This window comes from Phallusia mammillata, chromosome 7 (assembly GCF_965637545.1).
Source record: "Phallusia mammillata chromosome 7, kaPhaMamm4.hap1.1, whole genome shotgun sequence".
In the NCBI taxonomy this organism is placed as follows: Eukaryota; Metazoa; Chordata; class Ascidiacea; order Phlebobranchia; family Ascidiidae; genus Phallusia; species Phallusia mammillata.
The window spans coordinates 14,267,380-14,293,174 of record NC_137258.1 but is presented as its reverse complement, the minus strand read 5'-3'; the positions used below and the strand labels follow the sequence as shown (position 1 = coordinate 14,293,174).

Sequence of the window (25,795 nt, the reverse complement as noted above, 5' to 3'; positions counted from 1 at the left end):
GAATGGGGTAATAAAAAACAATGTATTTTTTACACTCCAAATATTTTTTGCTGTGAAACACATGTACTGACTAAAGTACATCATCTAGCAGTTAAACCCCGAAATAATCGGTTTTAGTTTTATTCCAGAAATACAAGTCCTAATGTGCTGAAATTTTAAACTGTTTGCCGTAGGTTACTTGTTTAATATTGAATTTTTTGCCTTAATTGGCCAAATAATAACTATTGTAGCCTATAATATGTGTACAATGTCAGGCAGACAGAAGTCCCATTGTAGTAATACCATTAAGGCGCTTTAGTGCAGAGCGGGAGGGCTCAGCTTGCCGTCGGGACAGATGTTTTATGAGACAGTATTAGAAACTGTTCAATTAGTTTAACAATTTGCTAACTGCTGTAAGTTTGGTTTGCAAAATTTCGAAAACAAAGAAATTTATGTGACTAAGTGCATATATTTCAATTGTAGTCTGACTGCCACTTAATTTCTTTTTAATTGGTACCAATGTCCACTTTTTTTACCCCAATTTTGTTTTTTGTACCCTTTTTTAGATTAAAAAACAACAGTTTTTGTCAAATATTTTTTTAGTATATCAAAAACCAGTCACATAACTATAAATGTAGTCCCATTAGCTTTGTTGGAAAGAAAAACTGCCCTTTTATTGCCTAAAATAAAAGTTTGGCAACGAAGTTTCAAAAAAAAAAAAATTTGGCCCCACTTCACTATGAATAGTAAAAAGATTAAACAAAGGAACAAGTAAAAATGCTAAAATATAACTTTATTCATGTTTAGATGCTTTCTACCACACAAAAATCTGAAGAAAGTATTTACAGTGGTGTTGAAAACAATCATCTACCTATTCCAATTCTCAAAGAAGAAACAAAATTAAATAAATTTAAGAACTTTGGGTCAAAAGTCAGCTTAGGAAGAAACAAGGTGGAACCTTTGTTTGACGAAAACCGGCCAACATCAGCACCAGTTTCCTCATCAGTTGGTGGATTTACTCTGCAAAATAGGCCACAAACAGCTATAGATGAACTTCGTCATCAGCAATTTTACCACAATCTAAAAAGTATGTTTCATTTTTAGGTAATAAGAAAGTATGTCCATATTTTTTGATTATAATCCAGATAAATAATAATTATTATTGGTCCTGCTGAAGGGAACACATATATATTGTATTTGTCCATATTTTTTTCTTTTTTCCGTGTAATGCTGGTTTGTTCTATGCGATTGGTCAAAAAAGAGTGCTTCAAACCTATTCAAATTTACATACATGTTAGTTAGTTATGTAAAGTTGATCCGCCCAAAGTTGGACCCCAAATGACTTAGCGGTTCACCAACAGACCCCGAAGCGTTAATTTTTTTTAAACAACTATGTTCATCAAAGTGCATGATACCCCTTAAGCCCCCTAAAATGGGTGAGTTTTTTCGACAGGGTTGCAATTGACTGAAATTTGTATAGCTTGTGGAATTTTCTATTTACAGGTGTCGATTCTTGTATTCAACCCTTTAGCCCCCACATTTACCCCACCAACCACTAAAATGGATGGGTTTTTATGGGTCCCCTTCCCTGAAGGGGACACATATTGATTTTACTCAAATTGTTTGTTGTTTTTTTGTTGTTTTTCTGTTTTTTTTCTTCCTTTTTTTCTTCCCAAAGTTTGTCCGACTCGTTTTTCCATCAAATGTTTGATGGATTTAGCTGAAATTTACACAGATGGTAGATATAGTTATGTACATGTGCATCCCACTTTGTTTTTGTTGATAACCCCAGTATTTACCCCGCTAGCCCCCTAAAATGGGTGTTTTTACCCAAAGTTTGTCCGACTCGTTTTTCCATCAAATGTTTGATGGATTTGGCTGAAATTTACACAGATGGTAGATATGTTCATGTAGATGTGCATCCCACTTTGTTTTTGTTGATAACCTCAGTATTTACCCCACCAGCCCCCTAAAATGGGTATTTTTTCCCCAAAGTTTGTCCGACTTGTTTTTCTATCAAATGTTTGATGGATTTGGCTGAAATTTACACAGATGGTAGATATAGTTATGTACATGTGCATCCCACTTTGTTTTTGTTGATAACCCCAGTATTTACCCCGCTAGCCCCCTAAAATGGGTGTTTTTACCCAAAGTTTGTCCGACTCGTTTTTCCATCAAATGTTTGATGGATTTGGCTGAAATTTACACAGATGGTAGATATGTTCATGTAGATGTGCATCCCACTTTGTTTTTGTTGATAACCCCAGTATTTACCCTGCTAGCCCCCTAAAATGGGTGAGTTTTTAAACAGTGTCAGAATTGGCTGAAATTTGGATTTCTTGTATAGTATGCCATTTATGGGTGTCGATTGTTGTGTTCAACCCTGTAGTCCTAACATTTACCCCACAAGCCCCTAAAGTGTAAAACGTATTTGTATGTTACTGGGCACCACAAATGAAAGATTTCTGTTGCTCAATAGTGTTACAAGGGCAACCAGTTGTATGTTGCTCGTTGGTGGGTTGCTTGGTTGACGTTTTTGCACCATGGCAGTTAGGGGCTTGTTAACAGCCCTATGACATCAGAAACATTAACGGTTGTTGCTTAAAACACCTCTAGTGGTCAAAATTTTAAACATTGGCGGATTGGGCTGAAATTTTGCAGTACTATTGATTGAGTCATTGTGGTTTTTACATATTTTTTAGTTTGTGGGTCAGTTTTTTAAAACGTTAAATAGGACATACTTCAAACAATATCTGGGGTGAATCTAATTTTATAGTTTGTATTCTACATAGTATTATTATTTAAGCCCAGTGCCGATCACTGTGTTTTACCTTACAACACCCGACTTTCTCATGGTTATCTCTTGAATTGCATTATTTCCAACTTTGCATGTGTGGGGACCCATGAGTTTTTGCCTGCAGAAACGACTTAAAGTTATAAAAGACGATGGCTAATATGGGACCCAATACAAAATAAGCATAGGAAATGTATTTATGTTTCAAAATAGGTTATAGTGTATATGCAAGGGCAATATGTGCTAAGCCACCCTTTTAGTTCAATCTGTTTTGCGTAAAAAATGGAACTTTATTTCAAGAAGTTTTCAGGTTACATGTCAGGCCAGCAAAGAGTGAGCTCCACTTACATCTAGTTACATACCAATAAAAGACTGGCAAATGAAAAAAAGACCAAATCAAAGACAAAAAATGCAGTGCAATAAAGGTACAAAGCCATGGAAAGTCTTAGCAACAATTTGAAAGTGTTCAATTAGTTTATATGCAGTTTGCTAACTGCTGCAAGTTTGGTTTGCAGAATTTCAAAAACACAGGAATTTATGCAATCTGTGTTTTTTTTGGCACATACATTGTAACAAAGTTTGTAATGAAATTTTGTGCTATCTTTGACTTTAGGATGGTTCATAAAAGGTATAAGTTCTGACTGCCACTTAATTATGGGTCCCCTTCCCTGAAGGGGCCACATATTGTTTTTGTCCGTATTTTTTTATTCTTTTTTCTGTCTAACGCTGGTTTGTGAGACGCGTTTGGTCAAGAAAGAGTGCTTTAAATTTTTTCAAATTTACAGAGATGTTAGTTAATAATTCAAATTTGATTCTCCTGAAGTTTGACCCCGATTGACCCAGCGGTTCCACCCACAGGCCCCCAAAACGTAAATTTTTTAAAACGGCTGTACTGACTAAAGTACAGCATCTTGGAGTTTCATGCTTTGTAGTTTGGTGCAATGTAAGGTTTATTAAAGCATAATGTATCTTTTTTTCGGATTCACCCATTTTTCACCATTTAAACCCCAAATATTCGGTTTTAGTTTTAGGCAAGAAACACAAGACCTATGGTTCAGATTTTTTTTCAAAAATTTTAACAATTGTTTAAGCAGGGTATTCGTTTAGAATTTTAAATTGTGCCATTTACCTTTACAACCCATGATATGTGTACGCTAGTCACATTAAGTCCCAAGGGAGGAATTCACTGGTTTACGATTAAGGCGGCAGAGCGGGAGTGCTCGTTTTACGAGACGGTCGTTTGGGTGATTAGAAATCAGCTGTTTTTTGTACAGCAATGCTGTGTCGTTTTATGGAGTTATCACGCGCATTTTCAGTTTTGACGAAGGTTTTAAACCTAAGACGTAATTTAAACTCGGTAAACGTAGTTCGGTTTCGTTTATGTCAGGCAAAACGTCGTTGATCAACATAAATATGAAAAAATAAACTTAACTTTTTCGAACGCCGTGATAAATGCTCTTTAAATTCTCGTTGTCAGCTTGGCCGTTGCATAACCACGGGTCACTGTAGGTCAACTTGTAGGCATTACAACACAGTTAAGAATTTTTCGTCATAACGTATCTTCTTTATTTTTGACAAATCAATTCAAGAATTAGTACTTAAGTCATGTATAAATTGGGCTAAACGGTATTGTTGAACACTAAGGACTGCATGCTGTTAAAAAAAGTGTCAAAAGGTCATTAAACGGTCGTTTTTGCGAAACAAAGTTTAGTGAAAAACAAGTTGTTATGTATACCTTTGTAGCAAACGACTTTTTCATATAGTAATGTCTAATGTAACAGTTAGTGCTTTCTAGCAAAACTTGTGTTTAAAAACTGAAATTTCAGGTATAAGTTCTGACTGCCACTTAATTTTATTTTAAATTGTCCTAATGTCCACTTTCTTTACCAGACATTGCTTTTTGTACCTTTTCAGGTTAAAAAACAACAACAGTTTTTGTTAAATATTTTGTTTTTTATTAAAACCTTTCACATGACTATACGTTTTCTTTGCTTTGTTGCAAAGAAAACTGGCCCTTTGTTGCCCAAAATAAAAAATTGGCAACAAAGTGTTTTCAAAAATGTCTTTCCGCCAGATTGACTATACCCGTTGTATTATTTTGGACCCAAAATGGCATTTGTGAGATTTCATTGGGTAACAATGGGTTGGACAACTTGTATTTCACATAGACTTTGGTCGCAACCATTCGGTTTTTGATTATTGCATTACAATGATTAAATTGTGACATAAAGGACCAAACTGCAAAACATGAGCAAAGGTATCAAACTAGAACTAAAATTAAATATCATTTTTCTTTTGTCATAAATTATTGTTTTTGTCTGTATTTTTTCTTTTTTTCTGTGCAACTCTGGTTTGTAACGCTGGTTTGTTCAAGAAAGAGTTCTTCAAATTTATTTAAATTTGGACAAATGTTAGTTATTAATCCAAATTTGACCTCCTAAAGTTTGACCCCGAATGACCCAGCGGTTTACCCACAAAACCCCAAAACATAATTCTGTCTAATGCTGGTTTGTAACGCTTGTTTGGTAAAGAAAGAGTACATTAAATTTATTCAAATTTGGACAGATGATAGTTATTAATCCGAATTTGATCCTCCAAAAGTTTGACCCCAAAAATACACCCACAGGGCCCAAAAAATGTATTGAAAAAAAACGACTGTACTGACTACTAGGAGGTTCATGCTTTGTTGGTCGGTGCAATGTACGGTTTTCTACAGAATTTTGTAATTTTTTATAGAATTCACCCATTTTAACCCCTTAAACCCCAAAATATTTGTTTCTGTCTAACGCTCGTTTGGTCAAAAAATACTTCTTTAAATTTATTCAAATTTGGACAGATGTTAGTTATTAGTAAATCTATTATTAATAATCATAAAAATTTTAAAACGGCTGTACTGAATAAAGAACATATAATGTAGGAGTTTCATTCTTTGTTGGTTAGTACAATGTAATTTATTCTAAAGAATTTTCAAGCTTTTTATTGGATTCACCCATTTTTCACCCCATAAACCCCAAAATAATTGGTTTCAAGCCAGAAATACAAGTCCTAATGTGCTGAAATTTTAAACAGTTGTTTCCAGTAGGGTGCTCATTTACATTCTAAATTTTGTGTTAAACCATAAAATGTGAATCACAGTACGCCAGGCCCATTAAAGGTGTCATACCGAATCAGCCATAAAATGTGTATACTGTCAGTCAGACAGAAGTTTGAAGAGAGTAACTCACTGGTTTACGAGATGGCAGAGCGGTAGGGCTGAGCTTTTTTCAGGACAGTCATTACGGTGATTAGAAATCAGCTGTTTTTGCACAGCAATGCCATGTCGTTTAATTATTAAGTTATCACATACACTTTCCGTTTTGGTAAAGGTTTCACACCTATGACATGATTTTCTTGATAGACGTGCATCGGTTTCGTAATGTCAAGCAAAACTATGTTGATTAACATAAAGATAAAAAATAAACTTGCCTTTTTTACAAGATATATGGATTTTTGAAATTCTTGTTGTGGGCTTGTCTGCCGCATGACCACGGTTCACTGAAGGTCAACTTGTAGGTATTACAAACACAGTTACAAAATTTGTGTTGAAAACCTGACTTTGGCCGACAATATCTATGTTAAAGCAAGAGATTAAATTGACGGTATTTGTTTTACTCTTTTTTAATGTTTTTGTAATTATATGACAATATTGGTGCAAAAACAATACTGACAAAAAATTTTTATTGTTGGGTTATTGCTTTCTAAAAATTGGTCAACATTTGTTTACCGTAAACTTGCACAAACACGTGTGTGGGGACCCATTTGCTTTTGTTTGCAAAAACAATCATACGTGTAGATTGAATGATGTGTACAGTAAATTGGTAAAATAGGATATAGAATATAAAAAATGGAAGCAAATCAGAAAGCCACCTGTCTAGTTTAAATTGATGACTTACAGCAACCCCAGAAAAGGTTTAGGTGCCGCTACACTCCACAACCCCGAAATATTCATTTTTAGCTTTACCAGTCCTTTAGGTCAGAATTACAAGCCTTAATGTGCGTTGTTTAAAAATTTTAAAGACTGGTTTGTAGTGAGTTTCTTGTTTGTTATTTAAAGTTTTAGCCTGATCGACTCAGTGGTTACCTTTACAGCCCATAATATGTGTAAACTACACTGGACAATTAGACATAAGCCAGAAGGCTCAAGGGAGGGATTTACTGTGTTGGTTTAATGCAGAGCTGTAGGTATCTGCCTCACACATCAACATGCATTTTACATTGCATTTTTTTGTGATTAGCTGTTTTATGTGGTAATGCTATACGGTTTAGTAATGTGGCCTGCACATGTTTAGTTTTGGCGAAGGTTTCATACCTTAGCCTTGATTTAAACTTTACTTCAGCTTCATATATATCAGGCAAAAAGTTACTAATTATCATAACGGTAAAAACACTAAACATTTTCCACAAGTTGCAATAAATGGTCATTGTTTAGCTTGGCCGCCGCAGGACAAGAGATCACTGAAGGTCAACTTAGGGTTCAGGTTTTGTAGGTTTTTCACAACAAAGTTCTTTATTTTTGACTAATTAATTCCCAAAGCAAAATTTAAGTTATATACATATAAAATAATCAGAAACATTATAGTTGAACAAAAGAGAGTGTGCTACTGAAAATCATCTCAAAAGGACATTAAACAGTTGTTCGGCTGTGACAATATAATGTAAAAAGGATATGGACTAAACCTTTTTAATTTTGGGTTGCTGTTTTCTAATAATTTGTTGTCAAGGATCTAAATTTAATTGCACCATTTTTACCGTGACCAATTCATCAGTTATGGGGAGACTTGAGTCAGTGACTCGAAATTGTGTGCATAGCAGTGATTTTCAACCATGGCTTTTAGGGTAGCATGCGGCACGCAACTACTTATTTTGCGGCGCTCACCAGACCATAGAAAATCACTAAAGATTATTATTACCATGAAAGCTACTATACCAAAAATAAAGATGTTTTGAAATGTACCATTTATTATGGGTTCCCTTTCCTGAAGGGGACACACCTTGATTTCACTCAGTTTTTCAGAGGGGTGTTAACAGCCTTATTTTTTTTTTTTTTTTATTGCGCATAAACATCACGACAAAAAGACGAATATAACGAGCAAACACATATAGCCATTAGCGCAGGTGGGCATTCCACTTCACTCTATATTTCCACATAGTATCATTTTTTCGAGAAACAAATTTTTCATTGCACTTACAACGTTTTATCTCATAAACAAACATTTCCACCTTTGGCCTCAGTTTTTGAATCTTACTTTTGTAAATAACAAATCTGGCAATCAAAAGCAAACAGTTAACCAAGTTCAAAAAACCTTTTTCAAAGCATTCATTGTGGATTCCAAAGAGTTTTATACGATTGTTAAGGTCGATTCGATTACACAAGGCACTGTCAATCCAGGCACTTACGGTTTCCCAGTATACCTGGACATGAATACATTCACAAAATAAATGATACATGGTTTCTCTGCACACACCACAAAATGTGCACACATCAGCCTCCGCAATCCCAAATCCATAAAGCCTATCGTTTAGAACAATGGCTCTTAGGTTGAATTTAATTTGGAAGGAGCGCAGTCTAGTTTCCATTGTACAGTTGTACAAGATTTGTAAATAATTGACCAGTTTAAGGGCGCCCCTTGTAGAATTAGTTCCCATTTTTGTTGCTGCTTGGTCGGTTGCTGTTTATTACACGAAGCAAAGAACTCGTACACACTCGTTGGCTGTGGATAATTTGTCTTGTATTCCTGTCCATATTTTGTCCAGGACTGTTTCCCTGTCTGGTTTGTCAGGTGTGTGTGATTCCCAAGTTGTTGGGATTGCCGCAATAAGGCACTGGTAGTTTGCATGGTTTTGATTGTTGTTTATCAGTTTGTATTTTTCGCAAACGCTTTCGAAGCTGCGATAGTCTAAGTTGTTGTCTATAATTTGTTGGTACTTTAGTATGCCAGCGTTTATAAAACTTTCGAAGGCGATGGGTTTCCATTTGAATATTACTTTGTTGTTTAACCAGATACCGTTGTTATAAACTGTGTTCTGCTGCCAAAGTTGGGCTACACATTCTTTCCATAGGTCAATCGATGACCAGAATGTCGATAGGGGAGTTAGTTAAGTGACCTCTTTGTGCGAGAGTTTTAAATTGGTGGCTGCAATGCAGATCATGGCGTTTAGTGAAGTAATACTAGTTTCAATTGTTTTCCAATAAGAATCATAGTTAGCATCAAATAGTTTCCGTATCCAGGAGAAACGAAGTGATTTTCCATAGGCTTCTAGGTCTATCATTTCCACGCCACCGTCCTCTATTCTACAGTACAATATTTTCCTGCCGACTCTCTCCCAGTTAGAGCCCCAAAGAAAAGTAAAAAGTTTTCGTTTATTTTCTTTCAAAAAATTTTGCGGTATACTAATGGGCAAAACGCTCAGTTTGTACAGCAGTTTGGGTATCGCAAGGGTTTTGATAATGATCACTTGTCCTAATAACGAGAGTGATCTTGCCAGCCATGGTTTTGTTACAGCTTCAATTTCCTTTCCTATAGATTCAAAGTTGAGAGAAAACAGATTGGTTTTGTTTCTAATCACTGGAATTTTTACGCCTAAATATTTTATGAACGTATTTGGCCATGAAAGACCTTCCGAAGAAAGGTGGTGATTGGCGTTAGGTTGTCTTTCGCCTATATACATGGCGCATGATTTCGCAAGATTAATGTTACAGCCAGTGTGTTTGCCAAATTCCTTTGCTTCTGCAAATGCTGCGCGAAAGCTTTTTTCTGAACCGTCTAGAAAAAGTAAAGAGTCGTCCGCAAAAAGCGAAATTTTAACTTCCTTTGCACCTACGTTAATTCCCTTTACGGCTTTGTTCTGTTTAATGGCCAAGGCCAGAAATTCTATGGCTGTAACAAACAACGAAGGGGACAGCGGATCCCCTTGTCGAACGCCTCTTTCTATCCTAAAAGGGGTAGACATGTGGTTGTTATTAATGATTAAGCATTGTGAGTTAACATATAATGTTTTAATCCATCTGCACATATCTTTTCCAAATCCAAATTTGGAACAAGCTATGTTAACAAAGTTCCAATCCACTGAATCAAAGGCTTTACATATATCTAAAAACAGTAGGGCCCCATGCGATCCTTGCTCAGAAATATGATCCCAAATGTTGAAAAGCGTTCTTATATTATCTCCTATGTATCTACCTTTTACAAACCCCGACTGTTCAGGTGCTATAATCGTGGGTAGTACTTTTTTTAAGCGACTGTTGATGGCTTTGGAAGCTATTTTATAATCTGCGTTCAATAGGGTAATAGGGCGATAGTTTTCGGCGTATAAAAGGTATTTTTCTGGTTTGGGGATTAAAGTTACGACCCCCCAAGTCATTTGCCCAGAAAAGGCACCTGTTTCAAACGCATGGTTAAGTGCATTAACCAACGGACATTTTATATCTTTCCAAAATACTTTGTAAAACTCCGCCGGGAAGCCGTCTAGTCCCGGGGATTTGTTGTTTTTCATTGTCTTCAATGCTTCATAGCATTGCTCTACAGTCAGTTTACCTTCACACGCGTTCGCGTTTTCCTTATCTAATCTTGGACACCCTACACTGTTTACGTAGTCGTTCATTTCATCTTTTGTAGTGCGGCACGGGTTTTTACTTGCCCTATACATCGTTTCAAAATGGTCTTTTAGAACTTGTAGAATAGTCTTTTGGTCTGTTTCTATTTTGGATTTTGAGTTTAATCTAGTAATGGCCTTTTTCTCCATTCTTCGTTTCTCCAGATTTAGGAAGTATGAGTTGTTTTTGCCACCATATTCTGCCCACCGCGCCCTACTTCTTACTATTGCGCTTTTGCTGTATCTTTCAATAATATTGTCGTATTGTTGTTGGGTTATTGCGATTTCGCTCGTCGTGCGTTCGTCATGGGGTTGGGGTGATTTTTGCATTTCTGAAAGTTTTTTTTACTAGCTCTGTTTGTTGGGCTTTAATTTTTTTCCCCTTTTCGCATGCGTATTTGATAATAGATCCCCTTAGGTTGCATTTAAGTGCTTCCCAGAGGACTTGGGGAGATACAGACCCATTATCGTTATTTTTCATAAATTCGGCCATCCATGTTTTATTTTTTTTTACAAATTTTGCGTCGTCCAACAAGGACATGTTCATCTTCCAATACCCTCTTCCCCTAGGTATTTTATCCAGATTAATTACGAGTTTGACGATGGAATGGTCTGAATGTGTGCTTGGTTCTATCTGAATTTGGGTGGTCCTGTTCAAAAGTGTATTTGTGACGAGTATAAAGTCTATGCGACTTGCTGTGTGTGGGTGTTTTTGTGTGCGAGTGTATTGTTTTAGAGTCGGATTTTTGATGCGAAACACGTCATATAACTCTAATCTTTCCATCGCTTGTAAAATTGTATTTTTCGCGCAGCGGTTGCTATGCGTAGTTTTTCCTCCGGTTTTATCTACTTCATCATTAAGTACGCAGTTGAAGTCCCCCGCTAAAATAAATTCATCTGTTCCGCTTTCAGCGCGTTGTTCCTCCAAACGGCTAAACAGGTTGTCGTAAAATTGCGGGCTGTCTTTGTTAGGTCCGTAAACATTACATAGTGTTAAACGCTGGTCAGATATTTCAAGGTCTATGATAACAAACCGCCCAAGATTGTCAACTATTACTTTGTGTTTTAAGTACGATAGGTTCTTGGAGAACAATACCGCCACTCCTTTGCTTTTTGTTGTGCCGTGCGAGGCTATAATTTCCCCACCCCATTCTAATTCCCATTGTTTGAGGCAGGATGCGGATGTGTGCGTTTCTTGTATACAAATTATATCAATTTTTTCTGACGGAGAAAATAAAACACACTTCTTCGCTTCTTGGGGTTTTGCAACCCAGCTACGTTGTAAGTTATGATAGAAAGCGGCATTTAAATGCGTTCTACACCTATTTCAATGTCAAATTCATATTCAAAGCCGCATTCGCAGAGATAAGTTTTGTTAGGCCCCAAAAGTTGGCAGGTTTTCTTCCCACAATTACAATTAACAATTGTGTACTTGCAATAGTTGTTTAGACAGTTGGTCGTCATGGTTCGTTTGGGTATTGCGTTAACAGTTTTACACACACAAAACATCGCTTACCTTTCGCATTCCAGGCATTCGAAAGTTCCTTCGTCGGTTTGATACGCGGGCTGAAACTTGTGACAGCAGGGCATTTTCCTCATAGGTTGATTGCAGATGGTGCAGTTCGTTGTCACCTCCTTATCCGGGACCAGAAATCGGTCAAGTTCGTTGCAGCACGCTGCGGCAATGTTAAACTCCGACGAGCATTTCCAACAAAAGAAACTGGTGTGTTTCTCTGTCACGTATCCATCTTCATCACATATTGGGCAGGAAATGGGGATTTTTAGCTCGCTAAGGCTGATTGATTTTGCTTGGTGCAGGTTTGGTTCTGTTGGGCTTCTTTTATGGCGTTTTCTCGACGAACCCTGCTTTAGTTCCATAGGGGGCTTGCTAATTTGCTTTGTTTCAGGCAACCTTGTTTCTGTGTTGCTTATCTCAATTTCACCCGTTTTGGTGAAGGTGTCGGCGGTGTCCAACTCTAGCGGTTCCCCATTCCGCTTGTCTGAACTCTTATCTTCTCCAGCGCTCTTGTTGCCACTCTTATCGGTGGCGGGGCAATCAACGCCTTTAGCGGTTACATTTTGGCGAGTTTCTGACAGTTTCGGGTAGTCTTTTATTCTTTCAGGGCAGTTTTGTTGTTTGTGCCCAGGTTTTGTGCAGTATTTGCACGTTATTTGCTGCCCGTTGTACGTGCAGTAAAATTCATATCCGTTCATTGTAACGTAGCTTGGGATTGGGTACTGATACAGTACCGATCACTGTATTATGACCTAACAATACCAAACTTTCTCATTGTTATCTCTTGAAACACATTATTTACAACTTTGCATGTGTAGGGGACCCATGAGTTTCTGCCTGCAGAAACAACCAAGTTTCTAAAAGACAGTGGATGATATGGGTAGGGATGTTCAAAGTAGAATAATTGGGTATTCTAGAATAATTCTTTCGAATCTAGAATATCGAATCCAATTCTTATATTATTTTTGACTATGCATTCATTAATCTTGACAACAACTAATGTAGACCAGTTTAATACATTATAAAACATATTTTTCATTTATAATGTAAAAAAAGAACCAACCAAAAACAAAGAAAAACACTGGGAAAAAACTTTGCACAACTGCATCAAAACTAAATGACCCAAAATCCACAAACCCAGAAAAATTAGCAAAAGGTTAAAAATTATTATAACATTTTTATTCAGTGATTTTTATTGTGTTCAGTAGAAGTAACTATGTTGCAAGCATGCTGAGGTAATTTGATTTGTCTGGTGGCAGAGGACTGACATAGACTCCCTGGTGTACAAATATATAACCAGGGTTGCTATTGACTTGAAACCAAAAATAAGGACAACTGAAAAATTAATTTTTTACACGAAATAAAGCAAACGTTTTTGAGCAAATCTTTGCATTTAAACGAGCCATAACATATCACATGCAATATTTTGGCGGGAACAATCTGTTCCAGCCACTCCTTGTTCGTAAAAATACTTCGTGCATCTCGCAACAGCTCAGGTCCAGGTTTAATTTTACTTGTAGCAGGAATTTGACCAGTAATTGTTGAAAATAAGACAAAAGAAGGACTGAAGTCAAAAATAAGGACATTTCTCAGAAATAAGGACAAAGAACTTTTCTAAGACATAGCGCTTCAAAATAAGGACAAATCTTAGAAATAAGGACGGTATGGCAACCCTGTATATAACGTTTGTTACCTGAAACAACTGCAAAAACAGGCACCCTAGCAAACAAAGTTGGGACATTTGAGGATAAATTTTCATATCCTAATTAAACTACCAGCGATTTCGCAACACAAAACGTGAACTTTGCAGCGTTTACTCACTACATTTTTATGTTTGTATGGTGGTTAAAAAATGACCCAATCGTCACATGTTTTGGGATTCCTTTACTGTTTTTGCGATATTAACAGACAATCCCATGCTTTCAATCGCTGCCTAACGCTAAGACCGTTAAAGGTTTTTTGTTGTCAAAGTCGGAATATTACTGGATGCTGGTAAGACGTCGCAAAGAGTCACCGGTAAGTCGTTTAATGGGATAAACGTAATCACGTGATCAGATGCGTAACAAGTGCGCTAATCGTTAATTATGCCTCCAATGCATAACCGTCGTTATAGTGTTGTTATAGCGACTCGTGACTTAGCGTTACGGCGTTGTACAGCGTTCCCTGATCTGACGGCGACGAGTCACTTGCAGTTTTTGCAACTGGTACAATGACCGGGCTATCATTAAAAAAAGTATTCAGATTCTTGTTGTTTGCTGTTATCCTACATCCTATTTTTAGTTCTTTTTTGTGTCTTTTTACACCTTTGTAAAACAACATTTTGGTCCCGACAATAAACAAGGTTGAGTACCACTGGTGTATAGTAAATTGGTAAATAGGATATAGAATGTATAGAATGGAAATATACAGGAAAGTCACCTTTTCTGTTTTCTGTTTAGTGACGTTTTTTGGCTAAGTCTTTAATGGTCTGAGTCATACTGGCTGCAACATGCTTTACAAGACCACCAGAATCCACATAGAAATACCAGACGAATCCGGTTACTCGGATACCAGTTAGTTGCATAATCTGTTTAATTGCATCACAATTAAAAATCCCTTTTCAACGAATTATGTGATTTTCAACGAAATATGTGATTAACCGGATTAATGATCCCTATGTGAAAGTCGCATAGACTGAGTTTTTTTAACAAAACACGACAATATGATAGTAAAATCAATCAATCTGTGCGCACCCTTAACTGGGCAATCCTTTTCAAAATTGTGCAGCCTAATTGCCTGCCCTGAAGCAACAGTTTAAAATTCAAATTGACTTTTGTTGACTGTCAACAAAACAGCTGCGTAGTGTTCGGACGACTAAGTGCAGTTGCTCCTGGATAAATTGCATGCAAATATTACCGGAACCCCTCCCTTTTTGAAAAGTTATTATGAGATTAAATAGGCGTTCTGTTTACCACTGAGCATCAACAAGGAGTCGTTATCTCAAATCGGTGCACATTGATACTTTTTTGTTGGCTTATCTAATCGCCATGAGTGATACAACAAGCGTTTAAATGAAGAGTTCAACATGTTAAAATTACGAAACTGGTGTTTAGGCAAAGACGCTGATATTCATCACCTTGCACAACTTATCAGGTGGAGAACCAATTCAGAGTAGCATTTATTCCTCTAGTTAGTATTTACATCATGTGACATACATTTACATCATGTGACAGTCACACTAATCTTGCGGCTGCAGTTTTGCTGATTAAGCTAGAAAGTAGCGCCACAATCTGAGTCTTTAAAGGTTTTGAAAAACTCTTTATTCTTTTTGTTAATTGGATAACGGGTTATAATAGAAACTGATGCAGCTCGCCCTTGCGCTGTAGAATGTGTCAAAGTTATAAGTTTGACCAGGTTTCAGTCTTTTACTCTCAGGTTTGGCATGCTTATAAATCTGCACCTAGCACTTTGACACTTAATGCATTGGTTTGAACTAGAAAACGAGAAGGCAAGAAACAACTGGCTATTTGACGTGTATATTAAGCGAGAGGCCTAGCACATTTATAAGGGAAACTTCCTAAAGCAGATCTAAAATCTTAAAGACCGTATTCATAAGGAAATTTCCAAATTAAAATGTTGTCACTGCAACTTTGTTTTAGCTGTGGAAGTGAAAATAAGCACATATGTTAATTGCGTGCATGTTTGTTTACATAACAATGCAATAATCTGCAATAATCTGGTTAATCGCATCAAATGTCTTGGCAAATCGATTATGCGATTAACCGAATTAGTCTGTACTTTTATTATTACATAAAGTTTAGAAGGCTGTTATGATATTAAAGGTATAAATTGTGATATGTACATCTTCTGTGCATTTTACTGGTTCTGTTGCATCAACAATTGCTGTCTACCTTATTAAAACATCAATAGTTTAATTGCTTTTTGTGCATTAAGTGTGTAATAAAATTACTGACAGCAGTGCAAAAAATGCACAATTTTTTGGCACTGCCTTGTAAACACAGACAACATATTTGCACAAACACTCCATCTGCATACATACACAGAAGATGGAGTTCTTGCAAACAACATGTTGCGCTAACTGCATTTCGCAACATAGAAACATGACTTTTTTTAATTTAAAACAAGGACAAAAGTTTTAGGCCTAGCCGAAACATGACATGTAAACATAGTAACAATGTGTTTATTAATCATCTGGCATTAAAAAACAGATATACATACAAGTTTGGTTTGCCACATAATCTGGATTACCTCATAGACACTGATTGATGCGTGCAAGAAAACAGATGTGGAGTTCAATAAAACTGCTGCATGTAAACAATCATGCCGTTTTAGTCACAGATTGAAATTGTGGCATAAACTTTTGAGCAAAAAAAGAGACAGAAGTGAATCTTGTCCTGCACATTTTGGAGATTGTTTTATTACTTTGAAGAGGCTGTCAAAAATGTATGTGAATTGTGTGGGATAAGTTAAAATGAGTGCTTGCACTGCTGGTCTTTGTTGAAACACACATGATTGAACTTTCTGTGCTGTAGTGTAAGCGTTAATCTGATACAGGGAGAGTATTTTTTCTAGGCTACAAGGGAAAGCATCCTCACCAAAGTTGTGCGTCATAGCAGCTTTATTTAAACACCAGGAGCCTTAATGAGCATAATGGTAAACAACCGGCACTGTACATACAGCATCCAGTTTATTTTATAAACTGGGTAATTGCATAAAATATCTTGGCAAATTTGTAATCAAATTATCCAGATTCATTCACAGTACTTTGAAATCATGTTTGCATTTGAAATGTGTAGTTGGTATTTTGTTAGAACCTGTTTAGCAGTTGGGATGGAAAAAAACTAGTTGAAATCGGGAGTGATTTTATTTTTTCTGTTTTTGTTGATATAGCTTTTGGTAATTTTTTTGCAGAACACCCTGTTCAATCCACCAACAAGCCTTATGACCAAACAGCACCGATTAAAGAAAAAAGGCCTGAATTGACACAAACTGATGTGTTTAATGAAACAGCATATATCCCATATGAGTATGCTCATGCCATGATTGGTAGAATTGTTGATGATATGAAAAGTATGAAACTAAATCATCTCTCAATTGTTGCTAAAATTGAAAATCAGTACCAATCCATTGAAAATGAAACTCAGGTTAGTGCTAAACATATTTATTACAAAATATGCTTTATGCAACTAGCTTATTACTTCTAGTTCAGGACCCTTCAACTGGTAAGTCTAGGGTTCCATGTGACAGGGGTTTATTAAGCTTTAGGGCAGTGGTTCCCAACCGGGGAGGAATTTCTCCCTAGGGAGGAATTTTATGAGTTTAGGGGAGGAATTTCATAAAAACTGTAAAACTGTTGGATCCGGTTCACATTTGGAACCGATTGTAAAAGATTCTGAAATGGACATCCCTAATTATAAGGTCCATTTCAAATTGCTATAATTTTTTATGTCATATTTGTTTTTTGTCTTATGGAAAGGAATGAATAGTTCGAAAATGAGCGCAGAGAGGAATGTAACAAAAAAGGTTGGGAACCACTGCTTTAGGGGTTATACAGGATTTGTTGTAGCAATTTTAACCAAAGTAAATAAAAAACATTGGAAGTATGTTTTAAAACAGAAGGGGGGGGGGGGGGACCAAAGAGCAAGATTAAAGTTTGTGTCTGTTGTAAACAGTAAATTTCCTCTTTTGTTCTTTTCTGACGCTTTTGTTATCCTATTTGGTTTAAATCGGATGTTACGGATCATTGACTGACTACTGACTAAAGTACATAATCTAGGAGTTATATGCTTTGTTGGTTGATGCAATGTAAGGTTTTCTAAAAAAATGGTACCGTTTAAATGGATTTATCCATTTTACCCCTAAACCCCAAAATATTCGTTTCTAACACTAGTTTGATAAATGCATTTAGTCAAGAAAGACTGCTTAAAATTTAATCAAATTTAAGTCAGATAGAACTCCCGATTCCAAGGGAATAACTCACTGGTTTACCATAAAGGCGGTTTAGTGCAGAGCGGGAGTGCTCAGCTTAACGCCCGGACAGACATTTTACGAGACAGTCGAGACAGTTGTTTCAGTGATTAGAAATCAGCTGTATTTGCGCAGCAATGACACGTCGTTTTATTAAGTTATCATGCGCATTTTCAGTTTTGGCAAAAGTTTTACACCTAAGACGTGATTTAAATTCCATAAACATACGTCGGTTTCTTATATGCCAAGCAAAACTTTGTCAATACAATGATGAAAAAATAAACTTGACCTTTTCGAAAGCTGCAATGAATGGTCTTAAAATTCTCGTTGTCAGTTTGGTCGCGTCATGACCACGAGTCACTATAGGTCCCTTGAAGGTATTACAAACACATTTAAGAACGTTTTTTTGTCATAACATTACTTCTCTATTTTTGACAAGTCAAATCAAGAATCAATACTTAAGTCATGTTTAAATTCGGAAAAACGGTATTGTTGAACACTAAGGACTGCATGCTATTGAAATGTGTTAAAAGGTCATTCGGCATCTGCACCGTGGAAGGTTACCACAGGTAAATGGTACTCGTTTTGCTGAAAACAAAGTTAAGTGAAAAACAATTTGTTATGTATACCTTTGTAGCAAATGGCTTTTAAATTTATTGCGTCTGTAGTATAACTGTTAAGGTTTTCTAGGAAAATTTGTGTTTAAAAACTGACCTTGAACAATATCAAGGTGATATTAAATTGAAAGTATTATTTTCGTTTATTTGTACAGTTTTTGTAATTATGTGACAATAATCATGCAAACAGAATATGGACAAAACTGTTTTAAAGTTGGGTTAATGCTTTCTTATAATTTAACTATAAATAATTTCATAAATTTTTCATAAGAATCTAAAAATAACTGCAACATTTATTTACTGTAAATCCGCACAAACATGCGTGTGGATACCCATTCATTTTTGTTTGTTTGCAAAAAAACTGTGAAGATCAAAGGATGTGTATATGCATACTAAATTGGTAAAAAGTATATAGAATATATAAAATGGAAGTACATCAGAAGGCCTCTTTCTAGTTAGGTTAGTTTTGAAACCCACACAAATAACTTGATGTGATGTCCTAATTATGGTTCTTTTTTTTTCTCCTGTGAAGTTTGTCAATGCACTTTTGGCATGAAATCTTGGATGGATTTGGATAAAACTATCACAGGTGGTAGATATAGTTGTGCCGATGTGCCATCTGCTTTGTTTGACATGATAACCTCAGTATTTACCCCGCTAGACCTGAAAGTGTAAAACGTTTTTGTATGTTGCTGCGACCACAAACGAAAAATTTCTGTGGTGTAATAGTTTAATAAAGGTAACAGAACATAATGATACTTGTGTAACAGTGTTTTTTTTAAGGTGTTTTGGAATTACAAATTTCTCCAGCGGTTTCCCAAAATTTGCCAGTAGCCTAATAAATAATTCGTTTAAGCAAATATGGCTGTTTTTTGGTATTTAAATGAAACACTTGCGATCTCTTAAAACTACTTAGCGGTCACCCAAACCAAACCTTAAAAAAACCCTGCTTGTGTTTGTGCATTTCATAATGAACGTTTTTGCACATGCCAGTTAGAGGGGTGTTAACAGCCTTATGACGTCAGAAGCATTAACAAATGTTGCTAATAACACCTCTGGTGTTCAGAATTTTAAACATTGGCCGATTTGCATAAAATTTTACAGTACTGTTGATTGGGTCATTGTAGTTTCAGATTTTATACTTTTGTGTGTAGAACCCCTTTAGTTGCCCCACTAGCTCCCTAAAATTGGTGAAATTGTTTAACGAAGTGCAGAATCAAGTGAACATTGGACAGCTTGTAGAGTTTGTTATTCATTGGTGTCAAGTGTTATGTTTAAACCTATAGCTCCAATATTTACCCCTCTATCACCCCAAAATGGGTGTTTTTTTTAAACAGTGTCGGAATTGGCTGAAATTTGTATAGCTCTATAGCATTTATAGATGTCAATTGTTGTGTTTTACCGTGTAGCCCCACCATATACCCCATTAACCCCTAGAATGGATAAAATTTGTAAACAATGTCGAAATGAGATGAAATTTGGATAGTTGGTAGATTATGTCTTTTTTAGGTGTCGATTGTTAAGTTTCACCCTAGCTTTAACATTTACCCCACCAGCCCCCTAATGTGCGAGATTTTTGATCAGTGTTGGAATGGAATGAAATTTAGACAGCTTGTAGAATTTGTTATTAATAGGTGTCAATTGTTGTGTTTTACTTTATTTTGACACTATTTACTCCTTTATTCTTATAAATAAAACACTAAATTGGACAACTTTAAACAATGTGTGAATTGAATCAGATTTGCATAGTCTTGAATTGCATTGTTTTCGACTTTGCATGTGTGGGGGACCCATGAGTTTCTGCCTGCAGAAACAACTAATGTTATGCAAGATGGTTGGTAGTATAGGACCCATTTTGAATTAAGTATAGGGAATGTATTATCGTTTCAAAATAGGTTATAGTGTGTGTAAGGGCAAAATGTGCTAAGCCGCCCAAGTTTGCTAAAACATTCATGTTATTGCTTCTGACTTACTATTGTGTTATTAGCTTAGATCAGTAGTTCTCGCTATCAGTGAGGGGGCGCTGGAGAATAATTGGGCGATTAGGGGGCACTAGAGAATAATTAGGCGATTAGGGGGTAACACGAAACAAAAGTCATTTTTGTTAGATCTGTCCAGCGACCAGTAACATAAATTTGAGTAAGTATTGACTGTATAGGGTACTTTGTTTGCTACATGGTTTTGATGATGATGTCCCAATGCTTTTGTGCAAATCACAATGCGTTATTTGTCAGTCACAGAGCCAGAACATCAGCACCATGAGATGCCTGCAGAAGGGTCCTCTAGAGCAGGGGTCCGCAAATACTTTTTGCGATGCTTATATTCATGGGAAATTTTGAAATATTTCGTGACCCAGACTGGAAGGTCTCGCGCCCCAAATTTGAGTCGCGACCCACTATTTGCGGACCCCTGCTCTAGAGCGAAAACACAGCCTCGGGGGCAATAAAAGGGGTCTAAAATACGTAACAAACACCATAAATGGGAACGGTGTGTGACCGTTATAATGCAACAAACTCGACCGAGCACCAAGTGTTAAAGTAAGATGCTCGGTGCTCAACCAAACAGAACAATTGTAGTTTTAGCCCATCACTGGTACCAAGTTAAAGGCAATGAGCACTGTCTGCAGTGGTATCATGTTGATGACCATTACCATGTTATTATTTCAAGTGCTAAAATATAGATTAAAGATTCAGCTCTCAATTATCGCATTGATATTGTAAGTGAAACAAAATTGTTTTGATTTTTGTCAGTTTTGATGAGGGTGTTTATAAATTGTGTTGACCTAAGAAGGGTGGTACATGAAAAAAGGTTGAGAAACACTGGCTTAGATCTAAGTGGACCAGATAGGCTAGAAAGACCTACTGTATGAATAGCATAAAACACCAAAATATCTTTTTTGATATTTTTGCAAAACTTGTAATTGTTTCCTGACTAATATACAGAAACTAGATTATTGCCGTTACAAAAAAAGGTGTAGTTTTGACATTTGGTAAAAATCATGTATAATGTTAACAAAACAGGTTGAGAAAATGACAATACCGAGATGTCATGAAAAAATGATAGATGTGCAATGCAAAAGTATAAGTTCTAACCATTTATGCAGCCATGAGTGTTTTAACCATTGCATTTGTTTGCAACCTCATTGTATTTTCAGTTATTTTGCCCTGAAGTGTCATTCTGTTTAGTTAAAAAACTTAATCTACTGCATTTAACAAGAAAAATAACATATATAAGTTAATTGATTTGCATAGAACACTGTTCAAAATTAAAAATTCAGGAAAGGTGGGTTAAAGGGATAGAAAAACTTTTTGTGTGTGAAAGGGGAAAAAATTGGCACCTGCACAATTTTTGGAATCTGCACATGTTGACCTGCACATTTTCAAAAAATGTGACACATTTTGGCACCTGCACATTTTCGAAAAAGGTGCGCACATTATGACCTGCACATTTGTGTGCACATTGTGCAAATATTTGCCATAAGCCCTGTTGCAAACCTGAAGATTATCAGAATGTGAGTATTGTCATGGTTTTAAAGTTTGGGTTGATGCATTCTACTAATTTGTTTTTCTAAAATAGAAACTAAAGATTAAAAATTTGTAAACCTTTATACCATGTCTATTTCGCATAAACACATGTGTGAATTCTTTCGTGTTTGCTTACAAAAATAATCATGTGTGTAGATTAAATAATGTGAATAGTAAATCGATAAATAGGATACACAATATATAAAAACAAAATATATGGGAATGCCACCTTTTTATTTTTTTGTATAGTATAGGGCAGGGGTGGGCAACATACGGCCCGCGGGCCGGATCCGGCCCGCGACGGGATTTTCAGCGGCCCGCGGACAGTTTCCGGTCTTACATGATAATGTGGCCCGCGGCCACAGTCTGCCGCAATCCCCCATTACTTGCTTACTACGTCAAATTACAGTTGTAACGCTCCCCAATAGCAAAAAAAATTCCCGCCGTTGTTACCATTGCACCATACGTCCATTGTTACGACATAACTACCAACCTTGTGTGTCCTACTTTAACGGTTTTCTTTGTTTCCACACGTATAGCCTAGTTCAGGGGTGGGGAACCTGCGGCCTAAAGGCCACATGCGGCTATTTAGGGCACTAAGCCTTTATAAACAAAAAGGTTCCCCACCCCTGGTTTAGGTGGTCAAAAATTCGTTTTAAATCACTGGATAAATACGCGATTAATGTATCGACGCAGGAATCCGGCCCGCCAAGTACTTCATTTTCCCATATCAGGCCCGCCGACTGGAGAAGTTGCCCGCCCCTGGTATAGGGTGTGTCCAAAATAATTAAATTTATGTTGTCTCTCTTGGAAAAGGCCCTATAAATGATGGGAAGAATTTGGTTAATAGAAAGGGGATATAAACTGGTTTTTAAAACCGCATACTGGTTCAGACCAGGTAATTTGCCTGAACCAGAACAAAACTCAAACCACAAAATCGACATTTTTAAAGACCTGAACCGAACCCACATCCCTAAAAACAAAACAAAGTTATCCCAAACTGAATCTGAACCGATAGCGGTTTATGTAGATTGCAAATTTATCTGTCAAATGATTTTGTAGTGCAAATGTCTTTTGCATAGTTTACTGAAACCACACAAAATTTCGTTGCATCTGTGGAAATTTGTCATTGTTCGTGATCTTATTTGGGTTTTGTTTTAGAAGTTGCTACTATTTCAAAAATGAATGCAGACATAAATATATAACGGCCACAGCAATGTTATGTATAGACAGCGGATAATTAACAGTGCTTAACAATTTTGTACTTGAACAAAATTTTCTTGGGAATTTAATGCATTTTCTTCAGTTTGATTCTGTTTATGTTTACTTCAATGATATAAAATCAGGACCGAGAAGAAAGTCAGGATCGTAAAAAATACATTCCTTGCTTTTTATTCATTGGTTTTCCAAACATAACAGCGTTATTGTCATTTCATACCCTTACCCCAACCCTAAAAGTCCTAACCATCAACATTTTCAAAAGTTTTGTACTTTTTAAAAGTTGATTGTTTATTTGAGAGGAACCCTTTCTACTTACTTTATTGTGTTGCAAAAAAAACTTTTCTCAAACTCTTGCTGTTTCAGACCCAGTTTGAGACATTTCTTCATACATTACAAGCAAAGCATCAGTCGAAAATTGATTCCTTTCACCATGTTATCGGTATTTTAAAGTCACGATTAGCTTCCACAAGTCAAAGTTTGGACACCATTGATGTAAGTACACAGTTTTTGGAAATTTTTATGGGTTTCATTCCTAAAGCTGTAATATTATATGAAGATAACGCTACTTGTGATTGTGATCTACTTACACCAAAACGGTAGCTATTGCAGATGGCAGCTAGGGGGTGTTCACAGGTAACAATGTAACCTTCCCTAAAGGGGACACATCTTGATTTTGCTCTGTTTTTTCTTCTTTTTTCTGGTAGTTTGTCCATGTACTTTTTTATGGAAGTTTGTCCATGTACTTTTGGCATGAAATGGTTTTGGATGATACTTTCACAAATGGTAGATATGGACATGTAGATGTGCCATTTATTTTGTTCGACTCGATAGCCACAGCCCACAGTATTTACTCCACTAGCCTCCTAAAATTGGTAAATTTTTAAACAGTGTCCGAATCGGATGAAATTTGGATGGTCTGTTCATTCTGCAATTCATAAGTGTTGATTGTTGTGTTTCACCCTACAGCCTCAATAGTTTTACCACCACCCTCCTAAAATAGGTTAATTTCTAAACAATATCTGATTTAGAAAAAAGTTGGACAGTTTGGTTCGACTCTATAGCCCCAGTATTTACATAACTAGCCCCCTAAAATAGGTCAATTTTTAAACAGTGTCTGAATTGGATAAAATTTAGACATTCTTTTTTTGCCATTTATATGTTGTGATTGTAATGTTTCACCCTGCATTCCCAATATTTGCCCCACCTGCCCACTAAATTGGGTAATTTTTTTGAACAATGTCTGAATTGAATCAAATTTGGTATGTTTAAAACACATTTGCACTTTATTTATACGATTACGAATCCGAACATACACCTATTTGTTTCTGCTTGCATAAACAATTATGTTATTAAACGTCAGATAAATATAGGGACCCTAATGAAATTATGTAGCAAATGTAAATTTGTTGCAAATATGACAAATGGTATATGTTGATAGCCAGAAAAAAGCAAAAAGATTAACTTTACTACATCTAGATCAAAGTATCATAATTTGATGAAATGAGACATGTTATCACGTATTGAGACATGATATCAAATAACATGTAGGGCAGTTTTTTCATATACTTGCAAAAATATGTAATATACAACTTTCCTCAAAATGGTTGTACCACCCAGCTGCAATGCTCTTCTGTAGCAAAAATTTCAACTTCAATTTGTTGTGAATTAGTTGCAAAAGAGTATTAAAGGTGCCGCTGCAGTTTTTTGTTTTCAGCAGTTTCCTGAATTTAGGTCAGTAGTGTAGTGTAAGGGTGCACAACCTTTTTGCTACAATGGCCACATCCGGATCTTTATTTCACCAACGGCCGCCAATTACCTGCTTGTTTTTGTTTCAATATTACTGATGTTAAGAAATTGCTTAATTTTATGTATACATATACAATCTAATGGCACCTAAAAAGTTCAGAAAAATTTCTAATTGCATGCATTTATTGAGTTGCACATTGTGAAGGTCAGTTTTATACTGTGACGCTTGTGGTGCCTGTTAATTATGGGTCCCCTTCACATCTTGATTTCACTATGTTTTTCTTTTTTCTCCGGTAAAGTTTGTCCATGCACTTTTGGCATGAAATCTTTGATGGATTTGGATGAAACTTTTACAGGTGGTAGATATGGTCAAGTAGATGTGCCATCTGCTTCGTTTGACTTGATAGCCCCAGTGGTTACCCGCTAGCCCCAAAAATCTAAAACATTTTTGTATGTTGCTGCGCACCACAAACGAAAGATTTCTGTGGTGTAACAGTATAATAAAGGCATCAGAACATATTGTACTTGTGCTTGTGCATTGCTTGGTGGACATTTTTCCACATGTCAGTTGGAGGGGTGTTAACAACCATGTGACATCAGAAGCCTTAACGAATGTTGCTAATAACACCTCAAGTGGTCAGAATTTTAAACATTGGCCGATTTGGATAAAATTTTACATTAATGTTGATTGGGTCATTGTGGTTTCATATTTTATACTTTTGGGGTGTTGAACCCCATCAGTTACCCCACCAACTCCTAAAATGGGTGATTTTTTTTTAAACAAGTGCAGAATTAACTG

The 25,795-nt window shown here is 36.2% G+C and overlaps 2 protein-coding genes across 5 annotated transcripts in view; one reads left to right on the top strand and one right to left on the bottom strand.

The window, feature by feature from the left end:
* Window positions 1-25,795, top strand: part of LOC145238498 (uncharacterized) — a 64,303-nt gene that overhangs the window by 8,707 nt on the left and 29,801 nt on the right. For all 4 annotated transcript variants that reach the window (XM_080101690.1, XM_080101689.1, XM_080101688.1 and 1 more), the window contains exons 2-4: window positions 787-1,066; window positions 16,833-17,065; window positions 23,614-23,742. In XM_080101690.1, the coding sequence (XP_079957816.1) occupies window positions 787-1,066; window positions 16,833-17,065; window positions 23,614-23,742 (642 nt within the window). The remainder of the gene's footprint in view (window positions 1-786; window positions 1,067-16,832; window positions 17,066-23,613; window positions 23,743-25,795) is intronic.
* Window positions 11,918-12,687, bottom strand: LOC145237627 (uncharacterized). Its single transcript, XM_080100564.1, has one exon. The coding sequence runs from the start codon at window positions 12,617-12,619 to the stop codon at window positions 11,918-11,920; it is 702 nt and encodes a 233-aa protein (XP_079956690.1). The 5' UTR covers window positions 12,620-12,687.

Coding starts and splice junctions, on each gene's coding strand:
- LOC145237627 (XM_080100564.1), bottom strand. CDS start 12,619: ATGAACGGATATGAATTTTACTGCACGTACAACGGGCAGCAAATAACG.